The sequence below is a fragment of the Colobus angolensis genome, unplaced genomic scaffold, assembly GCF_000951035.1.
Source record: "Colobus angolensis palliatus isolate OR3802 unplaced genomic scaffold, Cang.pa_1.0 Scaffold166, whole genome shotgun sequence".
Lineage (NCBI taxonomy): Eukaryota > Metazoa > Chordata > Mammalia > Primates > Cercopithecidae > Colobus > Colobus angolensis.
In genome coordinates this window covers 1468494-1480597 of record NW_012114777.1, presented here as the reverse complement: position 1 = coordinate 1480597, position 12104 = coordinate 1468494, and the positions used below count along the sequence as shown (strand labels likewise).

General features: G+C 37.7%; 1 protein-coding gene across 3 annotated transcripts in view; it reads right to left on the bottom strand.

The window, feature by feature from the left end:
- Positions 1-12104, bottom strand: part of TMEM68 (transmembrane protein 68) — a 39579-nt gene that overhangs the window by 6248 nt on the left and 21227 nt on the right. For 2 of the 3 annotated variants that reach the window (XM_011937576.1, XM_011937574.1), the window contains 2 exons: positions 9291-9484; positions 2590-2650 (listed from right to left, as the gene is read on the bottom strand). In XM_011937576.1, the coding sequence (XP_011792966.1) occupies positions 2590-2650; positions 9291-9484 (255 nt within the window). The remainder of the gene's footprint in view (positions 1-2589; positions 2651-9290; positions 9485-12104) is intronic. The other variant, XM_011937575.1, reaches the window with a different exon arrangement.

Sequence of the window (12104 nt, the reverse complement as noted above, 5' to 3'; positions counted from 1 at the left end):
GTGCCTGTAGTCTCAGTTACCTGGGAGGCTGAGGCAGGAGAATGGCGTAAACCCGGGAGGCGGAGCTTGCAGTGAGCTGAGATCCGGCCACTGTGCTCCAGCCTGGGCGACAGAGCTAGACTCCGTCTCAAAAAAAAAAAAAGAAAAAAAGAAAAAGTCTAGAGACTCACAAATAAATAACTTTGATAAATAAAAGACCAAAAAAAGGAAGAATAAATTTATGTAAATATGAGACTATAATGCAAAATAAACTAGGTAAAGACAAAACATTATTATAAATTAGGAAAAACACATCAAAGCAAATAACTACTAATACTAATGACCAAATATGAAATTTATCAGGATTAAATAAAAGTGGTAATAATGTAAAAATAAACTGATGGACTAAATTTTTTTAAAAATCTAAAATATCATCAAAGGAATCCAAAATAGGCAGGCCATATGGAACACACAGTCATGGATTGTACCAAAAGTTGAAAGTATTGCTTACACATCAAAACACAGAATACACCCTATCCTACAGGACACACACGCACACACAAAATCACTAGATACTAGTTTTCGGAATATTCAACTTTAAAGTGAAAAAAAGTGAAAAAAACAAAGCACAGGCAAAATGAATAAATAAACAAAACTTCTGGAATAATTTCTGATTTGCCACTAAATTCTAAATAAATTAGCCAAGAAAAAATTAGAAGAAATAGGCCGAGCATAGTGGCTCACACCTGTAATCCCAACACTTTGGAAGACTGAAGGGTGGCGGATCACATGAGGTCAGGAGTTCAAGACGAGCCTGGCCAACATGGCAAAACTTTGTCTCTGCTAAAAATACAAAAATTAGCCAGGCGTGCTGGCACATGCCTGTAGTCCCAGCTACTCTGGAGGCTGAGGTAGGAGAATCACTGGAACCTGAGAGGTGAAGGTTGCAGTGAGCCGAGATCATGCCACCACACTCCAGTGTGGGTAACAGAGACAGACTCTGTCTCAAAATACATAAATAGATAGATAGATGAAATAAATCCACCATGAAAGTTAAAGATCTCATCAATCTTCCTTTCCACTTTAAATCTGATAAAAAGGGAAAAAAGTAAGACTTAAAAAACAGAATGCAGTACCAACAAAATAGCAATGTTATACATATAAGAAACAAGGGCAGTTTAAAGCTCTTCGGAAGGGGACTTGTAAGTGGATAGGAACACTAATAATAATAGTGCTAGGATAAAAAGCAAAACAAAACAAATAATAATGCTAGGAATATGTAATACAATCAATTAAATATAATATGCAAACCATAGGGTACAACAAGCTGAATATTTCAAAATAAGAAAACAGGTATTGCAAAGAAAAAGCACACCTAATCTTTTTTTTATTATTATACTTTAAGTTCCAGGGTACATGTGCACAACGTGCAGGTTTGTTACATATGTATACATGTGCCATGTTGGTGTGCTGCACCCATTAACTTGTCATTTACATTAGGTATATCTCCTAATGCTACACCCCCTCCCCCCACCCCATGACAGGCCCCGGTGTGTGATGTTCCCCTTCCTGTGTCCAAGTATTCTCATTGTTCAATTCCCATCTATGAGTGAGAACATGCGGTGTTTGGTTTTTTGTCCTTGCGATAGTTTGCTGAGAATGATGGATTCCAGCTTCATCCATGTCCCTACAAAGGACACGAACTCATCCTTTTTTATGGCTGCATAGTATTCCATGAGCACACCCAATCATTAACATTGCTATAACTATATTAAAATCTGATTTTTAAAATCTATAAATAAAGGATAGGTAAAAAGAACTTTCCAGTGTAAATGTATTATGGTGCAAAATATTTTTAAAAATAACAAGAAGTGACAAATAAACCAAAGTATATGCTATTTCCTTAGGTAGTTCATCTTAGTTCAAAATCATATTGTCATCCATTTTTAAAGCTGTAACTTCTGGGGTGAGTGAACGAGACTGTTTGGATAGTTTGTAAATGTATTCTAAACCTTGTCACCATGGTTTAAAACAATAAACTAGCTAATTCACTGTGAAGTTTTTTTTTTGGTCTTTTTTTGAGACAGAGTTTAACTCTTGTTGCCCAGGCTGGAGTGCAATGGCACAATCTTGGCTCACCACAACCCTCACCTCCTGGGTTCAAGTGATTCTCCTGCCTTAGCTTCCCGAGTAGCTGGGATTACAGGCACCCGCCACCATGCCCAGCTAATTTTGTATTTTTAGTAGAGATGGGGTTTCTCCATGTTGGCCAGGCTGGTCTCGACCCCTTGAACTCAGGTGATCCTCCCGCCTCGGCCTCCCAAAGTGCTGGGATTACAGGCGTGAGCCACCGCACCCGGCCTCACTGTAAAGTTTTTAAAAGTCCATTTGAAGAACTTCAGTATGTATATGATACTCTCAACAAAAATAGAGCATTAAGAACTGCCATTACTTAAAACTAGTTATCATTTGGAGTTTAAACAGAAAAACGTCTAAACAATATATCAATTTTCTAAAGATAATAATTCAAAAGGTTTCCTTATAGGGTTCAATAGCCCAAATATTTTAAAAATTACATTGTAATTCAAAACCATACAAATCAGAACTTACTTGTTCCTCCAAGAGATCTAAATCCTTCTCGAATATTTTGTGTAAACATAGGAATAATGGGCTAAAGAAAAGGAGAATTTGAATTAAAAAGTAAATAATCCATTCAATGTCTCCATTAAAGTAACTAATGCAAACTTTTTTTTTAAGAAAGAGAAAAGGCATCTATGGCCATGCCACCCTGAACATGCCCTATTGCAGGATCAGGCCAGCAGCCCGCAATGCAACAGGGCTCTCTCTTTGTTCCCAGGCAGATCAGCAGGTTGAGAAATAATAGCCACACACAAGATAGTGAAAGCTGGGTCCAGGGGCGTCACCGCCTTCTGGTCCCGTGGTGCTGCCAATGCACTGGATATGCCAGCATTTGTTATTAAGTTTAGTGAGGGCAGGGGTAGTTTAGTGAGGGATTTAGGGTCATTTGATTATGACGTGAGATGGTCACATGGGGATGAAGTAATTCTTTAACATAACATCTGTATGCAGAAGTACAGTATACAGAGATAAGAATTTACAATATAGTGTGTGCATCAGTAATTTCTAACAGAGCATTGAAACAGAAACACAGTCTTTCCATAACCTACGATTAGCAAGATATTAATCAGCAGTAACAGCTGCAGCAAGAGCTGGTTACAAACAATCCATAGAAACAGGATGTGAGGCTAGACAACCGGTTAGACCAGAAATTCTCAGAAGGGAGTATGCCTTAACCCTAAAGAGGCCTAGAAGAGCTGTGGCAAGATGAGGGTGTTTATAGCCCTATATTATCCATATGGACAGGCGCCCCTCATGCATCCATTTATAGGCTCTCCACAAGGGTCACATTCCATTCCCAGAACTATGAACATCTGCTTTTCTGGGACAGGAATCTTGGTGATGTGAAACCTCCCTGACTGCACGTCCATTCATAGGCTTTCTGCAGGGGGGAAGCACATCACACGCTGTTGGCTCATTCTGGCAGTCCAGCCTGGCATTGTCTTTATACAATCCTGTATGCAATTTTACATTTACAATAATCAGGAGCATTTCATCTTTTATTCTGTAGCAATAGTTTCAGGGGGTCTCCCTACAATGCCCAATCTCGTCTGATCTTAGGAGCTAAGCAGGGTCGGGTCTGGTTAGTACTGGCATAGGAAAAAGAGAAAAGGTATACACATTTATTAGCATGGGAGTGTGGGGGATCACAAAGTGATTATGCAAACTCTTGAGGGCCTGTTTGATATTATGAAAACAAAATATTTTTAAAATAAAAGCACACATGATTGGTTTATCAACTAAATTCAACTTGATCATTTGTAAAAATAGAAATCGGAAACACTACCCTCCAGTGGTAATATATATTTCATTGACCAATTTTCCTAACATTTCACATAAAACCTTGAAACTCAAAATAGAGATTACAGTAATCACTAATTTTAAAATGAATGTGGTAAACTGAATTGGCTTTAGTGGGCTACTGAATAGTATGCTCACCGGAGAAAAGTTGCAAGCAGGGATTCTAAGGGGAATTTTTCAGGGGGAGTTGGGGACAGAGTCTCACTCTGTGGCTCAGGCTGGATTGCAGTGGTGTGATCATGACTCACTGCAGCCTCAACCTCCCAGGTTCAAGCAATCCTCCTACCTTAGTCTCCCAAAGTGTTAGGATTATAGGTGTGAGTCACTGTACCTGGCTCCAAAGGGAAATTTATGTATATTTAAATGACAAGTTTTGGCAAGATGCTGTCATGGAATTGGTACAATTTTTTGTGAGTCTATTAAATCTAAAATACTCAACATCAATGAAAAGTAACTAGAAGACTCAACCACATAGACAAACAGGAAAAGCACATATATTAAAGAATTTGGCCGGGTGCAGTGGCTCGTGCCTGTAATCCCAGCACTTTGGGAGACCAAGGCAGGTGGATCACTTGAGCCCAGAAGTTCGAGACCAGCCTAGGCAACATGGAAAAACCCCGTCTCTACAAAAAGATGTAAAATTATCCGGGTGTGGTGGTATGTGCCTGTAGTCTCAGTTACCTGGGAGGCTGAGGTGGGAGGATTGTTTAAGACCAGGAGGCAGAGGTTGCAACGAACCACGATCACACCACTGGACTCCAGTATGGGCAATAGAGCAAGACACCGTCTCAAAAAAAAAAAAAAAAATAATATATGCAAAAAAAAAAAAAAAAAAAAAAGAATTCTCCATAATTGTTTGATGTTAGGGAATTTCTGCTAATAAGTTCATGATTTTTATTTTCCAAAAATATCAATGATTCAGTATGTTTTTTAATAATGAAGACCTTAAATATATATAAAATAATGAAGTATTGATATGTAAAGAGGTTATGCCACTGTGAATACTGAAGTAGATAAAAAATTGAAACACTTGAAAATATACATAATATACTGAATTAAATGATGCTTCAGAATAGATAAAATTTTGGTTGGGGGAATATTATATTACTTACAGTCAACCATGAGTAAATGTCTAATACCAAATTACCTGCTTAATGAGTGAGATATCTAAATAAGCTGATATCTTAAAAGTCATTCCTACTAAGCTTTGGAAAACAGTAAAATGCAGTGGACCAAAGGAAAGAGACTACAGGCAAAGCCTTCATAAAACCTACTACTTCACATATAACTAACCAATCGTTTGATATCTCTCTCCTCTCACCAGAAGGAAGATGCCTAATATACTGCAGGGACATTGTTTTGTTCACTGCTGTATAGTACCTAGAACAGTGCCTGGAATCCACTAGGTGCTAAAAGAAAGTGAGACGGAGGAATTAAACAAAGAGACAATGCTGCTAAATGAATTAATTTGCACTCTCTGAATACAAAAGTCAGAAGTAGACAGCAGCAATCTCAAAATCAGTTAGGAAAAGGGGAGAAGTTAAGTAAAGAAAATCAGTCAGGGCTGGGCATGGTGGCTCATGCCTGTAATTCCAGCATTTTGGGAGGCTGAGGCAGGTGGATCACTTGAGGTCAGCAGTTCGAGACCAGCCTGGCCAACATGGTGAAACCCCATCTCTACTAAAAGTACAAAAATTAGCCAGGCGTGGTGGCCGGTGTCTGTAACCCCAGCTACTCGGGAGGCTGAGGCAGGAGAATCACTTGAACCTAGGAGGCGGAGGTTGCGGTGAGCAGAGATCATGCCATTGCGCTTCAGTCTGGGTAACAGAGAAAGACTCTGTCTCAAAAAAAATAATAAAAAAGAGCAGTCAAATGAAGAAATTAAAATTCGATAGAGTTAACTCATAAAGCTAAAACACAAGAAGATAAAGAAGATAAAATACACTGAATTATTTATACATATAAGTAAATATAGTTTATTTGCTTGCTTTTGTAGAGATGGGGTCTTGCTTTGTTGCTCAGGTTAGTCTTGAACTGGCTTCAAGGGATCCTCCTGCCTCAGCCTCCCAAAGTGCTGGGATTACAGGCATGAGCCTCCATACCTGGCCTTTAATAATAATAATTATTATTATATAATAATTATATAATTATATTATTGATTATTATTATCTGGAAATCACTACTAGTTTTGTAAAATAAAATTAGTTATGTAAAATAAAATATTAGGATAGCTGAAATCCTAATGTTTTAAATAGTTATAAAATGTCTTTAGAGTTGAGAACCGAAAATGTCCAAGAAGAAACAGAAATATTTCAGCTCATGCATATACCATTTGCCACTTCCAACCAGTATGGCTGGATTTATATCTACTGACTGGCATGATCCCAGAATTCTGTATTTACGTATGCATTTATAAAGACTTTTCTGTTGAAATATCATTCCTTAAATAGCCACCTCTCCAGAAGCTGGACATTTCTAGAGCCCACTAAATAAAAGAAAGCTTACCCTAGCAGGTTCAGTATTCCCCACTATAGTCTAGGAATATGGTTTCTACATTGGTACTCAAGCTTTCATCCTTAAAGCCACAAGCATTACTTTACCCCAACTTGATCTTGCAATATAATTATTCATTCCTCTTATTTAAGATGGAGTCTTGCTCTGTTGTCCAGGCTGGAGTGCAGTGGCATGATCTAGGCTCATTGCAATCTCCGCTTTCTGGGTTTTTAAGTGATTCTCCTGCCTCCGCTTCCCACGTAGCTGGGATTACAGGCATGCGCCACCACACCCAACTAATTTTTTTTTGTGTTTTTAGTAAAGACAGAGTTTGACCATATTGGCCAGGCTGGTCTGGATCTCCTGACCTCAAGTGATCTGCCTGCCTCAGCCTTCATTCTTTCTTTTATGCATACTTTGTACACAAAGGAGTTGCATCAGCAACCTAGAATTCAATTGTTTACATATATAAATGTGTCTATATGTATGTGTGTAAGAGTGGGGGGGAGAGAGAGAGAGAGAGAGAAAGTATCTATATATTTTTTTTTGAGGCAGAGCCCTGCTGTCGCCCAGGCTGGAGCACAATGGCACAATCTTGGCTCACTGCAACCTCTGCCTCCCAAGCTCAAGTCATCCTCCAATCTCAGTTATCTGAGTAGCTAAGACCATGCCCAGCTAATTTTTGTACTTTTAGCAGAGATGGGGTTTCACCACGTTGCCCAGGCTGGTCTCGAACTCCTGGCCTCAAGTGATCCTCCTGCCTTGGCCTCCGAAAGTGCTGGGATTACAGGCATGAGCCCCCATGTCCAGCTAAGAATGTATATTTTTAACAACTATTATTGGGGTCTTGATGTCTTAACTCTGTCACTAAAAATGTGGTAGCCATTGTACAAGTTACTTACCATGTTTAAGCCTCACTTTCTTCATGCAAAACGTGGGGATAAATAATAATAATTATCTCTATCTCAAAGCTTTTTATGGATAAAGTGAGATAATTAATATAATTTTATTGAAACAAAATATTATTCTTTTATATGTGCTATTTATTTTACAATTAAATGGGCTAGTTTTCTCAACTTATTTAGACATGAAATTAGCTAAAAGTTCTTATCAAAGTCATAAGTCTCAAGAATTCACAAAACCAGGGTGATTTGTATTATATCAAAAAGTCTGTCACTTTCAAATAAACCATAATATTTTCTACCAATATTTTGTGAACTTGCCTTGACAATCAGGCTTTTTCCCCTTTAATTTCTATTACTATGTCACAATTTAAATGTGGTTAATCCTGTAACAATAGCCTTAAATTTTGTTCACAGCTTATAATTTTGTGAGGTCTATTAAGGGATTTTCCAGATGGGATACTTGTGCCACTTACAACTCTCTCTATATATATACATATTACTGAAAGGTTTCTCTCACATATCTGGGAAGCCCCTTCAGTCTCGGATGTCAGCAGACTCACTGTGCAATGTAGTCAGGAATGGCAACAGTACCAGTTGCCTCGAGTTCTGAACTGTGTGCTCTGCTCTGCTGCTGCCTTGCTGAGTGACCAGATCCCTCCATCCCTCCATCTCTCTGTGCCTGAGTATCCTCATCTGCAACATTGGAATAATTATATGCGTCACCTCCTTACTGAATAGGAGTACAAGATAAAGAGTTTAAAAGTGCTATGAGATGTTAGGGTGGCACAATATTTATCAAACATATAAGATTTCTGTTTGTTTTTAAACTTATAGAAAGGTATTTCTTAAACTTTCTGAAGTTTTATATACAAATCTCAAGTAAATTATTTAGATTATTTAAATTAATTATCTGGAAACTCGAGGATGAGAAAGAGTTCTTTTCTCTATATCATTTATCCCTTTCAGGCCTTCTTCCAAGCAATATGTTGTTGAAAATGTAAACTAAAGAATGAGGAATTAGAATCCCATGGCATATTTATGTGATTTTAAAACTATTTTTGTCATCTTTATCTTAAACTTTTGAAGCAACAATTCTTTGAAAATATAAACTTGAAAACTTAACCTTATCTTTGATTAGGATTTTAGCTTTTATCATTGTTTTCATATACATTATATTATTCTTAATTTTTGTATAACTGCGTATATCCTTTTATATTCTATATTATTCATATAGCCTAGGTTTTTGTTTTCTACATCAGTGCTTAAGACTTTGGGAAATAAGTAAAATGTGCCATAATTCATTTTCTATACAACTAAAAAACTGACAATATTCTTTAACTGGCCTGGAAAAAGAACAATACTCTATCAAATATAACTTCTTTTTCTGACAATAAAAATTAAACAGAAACCGAAGGAGAAACATTCCATAGGTAATAGATAAGTGTTTCATAGGCTAAAGTACAATATGCAGACCAAAAGGCTAGGCAATACTTTCCAAAGCCAAAATAAAAGAACAAAATGACATTCAAATTCTCCAGTCATGTTTTTTTTGTTGTTTTTTTGTTTCTGAGAGAGAGTCTCACTCTGTCACCCAGGCTGGAGTGCACTGGTGCGATCTCAGCTCACTGCAACCTCCACCTCCCAGGTTCTAGCAATTCTCCTGCCTCAGCCTCCCGAGTAGCTGGGATTACAGGCATGCACCACCACGCCCAGCTAATTTTTGTATTTTTAGTAGAGACGAGGTTTCACCATGTTGGCCAGGCTGGTCTCAAACTCCTGACCTCATGGTCCGCCCGCCTCAGCCTCCCAAAGTGCTGAGATTACAGACGTGAGTCACCGCACCTGGACTATGTACTAATTTTTAAAGTATTGCAGTGAAAGTGTCTAAGTTCTTATACACTTTGGCTCATTACTTAACCATGTATTTTAAATCTGACTAAGCTTTACTTTAATAATTAATTTTATACAACTTACCACTTTTGCATCAATTGCAACCTGAGCGAAGCCTTTGCGATGACCCCATACAATATTGTAAGTTTCATCACTAATTAGGGCTTCTCGAACTCCACCTGGTGAGATAGCTAACAAGTGGCCACTCCTCAGAATTTCAACACATTTTTCTCTTGGTCCATGTAGAGCACAAAACACATCCAGTAATAAACTAAAGCCTGTAAGAAACATGAGTATGAAGATATGACATAATTATTTCTTGTTTGATTCTTCTAAAGCAAAAATCTTCACAAACTACACAATTTACTATTTATACTTAAATCATAACTTTTACGTTTTAAAATCAACAAAAACCCAAAAGGTTAACTTAAGCTTGATATTGTTGGTTAAGTAATAGCTGCATCTTACTTATCACCTACCATTGATTACCATCTCATACTGACTACCTACTACCCTGGCTCAAATTCTTAAGTAAAACTCATGACAATCTTGACAAACAGGTATTCTTCCCCCACCTTTACAAATGGGAAAACTTGGGCTTACAGAATAATAGCTTGCTCAAAGTCACACATCTAAGAAGTGGCAGGGCAGAGACTCCAGAAATGGGATTCTGATGGGATTCAAAAATGATATCCCATCAGCAATCAGAAATCTAATCTTCCATTAACCCTATAAAAAAGAGAATCACTCAGGAGAATGTTAATCAAACTATGCTTAGCTCTGCCAAAAGTGGCAAGACCATGATCAAATCTATTTAAATTAAAAGTTAGATAATGCTAATTCTATAATTAAATTTTTAAAATAATAGCAAACATCATTAAGAGATTTTAATAAAGTGAGAGTGCTTGACTCAAGAACAGTTAATTCCAAGTCTTAATATTTTACTGCTTTCCAAATTACAACTATTTATGGATGAAAGAAATAATCCTGTTTGTAATTAAATATCTTAATCAAATCCCATACTGGAACTTCTGAGGACTGATGTTAGTATACATTATTCCCTGAGAATGGGAAATATAGGGATGCATTTGATGTTAAAAACTACGCAGACTCGTCAGACACGATGGCTCATGCCTGTAATACCAGCACTTTGGGAGACAGAGGCAGGCGGATCACTTACAGTCAGGAGTTCAAGACCAACCTGGCCAACGTGGTGAAACCCTGTCTCTACTGAAAATACAAAAATTGGTCTGGCGTGGTGGCACGTGCCTGTAATCCAACTACTCAGGAGGTTGAGGCAAGATAATGACTTTAACCCAGGAGGCAGAGGTTGCAGTGAGCCAAGATCAAGTCACTGCACTCCAGTCTGGGCAACAGAGCGAGACTCTCTCAAAAAAAGTAAAAAAAAAAATTTGTCACTCCACATCATATTAAATGTTCACTGATTCAACTAGATGCATTCTGATAATGAATGAATGAACAGGGGAGGATTCATACATAGTAAAACATAAAATTTCTATTTTTTTTTGGAAACAGGGTCTTGCTCTGTCACCCAGGCTGGAACGCAGGGGCACAAAAGTAGCTCACTAGAGCCTTGCTCTACTGGGCTCAAGCGATCCTCTCACTCAGCCTCCCAAGTAGATGGGACTCCAGGCACTGTGCCACCATGCCTGACTGATGTTTTTTTTCTTTAACTTTTAGTAGAGACGAGGTCTTGCTATGTTGCCCAGGCTGGTTTCAACCTTCTGAGCTCCAGCAATACTCCACTTCAGCCTCACAAGGTGCTGGAATTATAGCTGTGAGCCACAGCACTCACCCTAAAATCTCTCTTGTGCTGAGAATTATGATTTTATTCCTTCAGAAAGCAAAGAAGGACTTAAGGTAAATTAGCATCAAAATATTTAAAAAATCATAAAGAGGGTAATTTTTTGAAAAAGGCAAATGCTAAAAATATTCACATTTTATTATTCCTAAAAACGAAAAAAAAAAAAAAAAAAAGCAACCTAATGCTCCATAAGAGAAAAACAGTGAAGTAAATGTTCTAGTCATACACTAAACCTTTTTCTTATAAAACGTGGTAAAAATGTTAATGCTAACATTAAATCTTAAAAAAAAAACCCACAAAATTGCCTATGCGACTGTAAGTAAAAAAATAAACTAAGGCCGGGCACAGTGGCTCAAGCCTGTAATCCTAGCACTTTGGGAGGCCGAGACGGGTGGATCACGAGGTCAGGAGATCGAGACCATCCTGGTCTACACGGTGAAACCCCGTCTCTACTAAAAAATACAAAAAACTAGCCGGGCGAGATGGCGGGCGCCTGTAGTCCCAGCTACTCGGGAGGCTGAGGCAGGAGAATGGCGTAAACCCAGGAGGCGGAGCTTGCAGTGAGCCGAGATCCCGCCACAGCACTCCAGCCTAGAGGACAGAGCGAGACTCCGTCTCAAAAAAATAAATAAATAAATAAAATAAAATAAAATAAATAAAAAATGGTAACATTATGTTAAGATGGTAAAATTATAATGATGTTCTGTTTTTTAGTTTCCAAATCTACTACAGTGATCATGTTAGTTTTTTACAGAAAACATAGCCAATACTGCTTATACACAAAGTACAAACGGTTTTTTAGTGACACACGGATACCCAAAGCATTAGCTGTTATAGGCAATGAAGTAGATCATTACTTAATTCACTGTTTGGTTGTGTTTGTCTGGTTGATATGTCAGCTTTTGCTTTTATTCCACAGAACATACTATCAACTCTCTTGGCTTGTTTCTGGTGATTCAGTGACAGAAGAAAGTAAGATTTAATCTCAATGAGTTTACTCAAGAATGATATTTGTAAAACTCTAAACCATTTGGTTAATTAATCTTTTTAAAATATATATATATATATATATA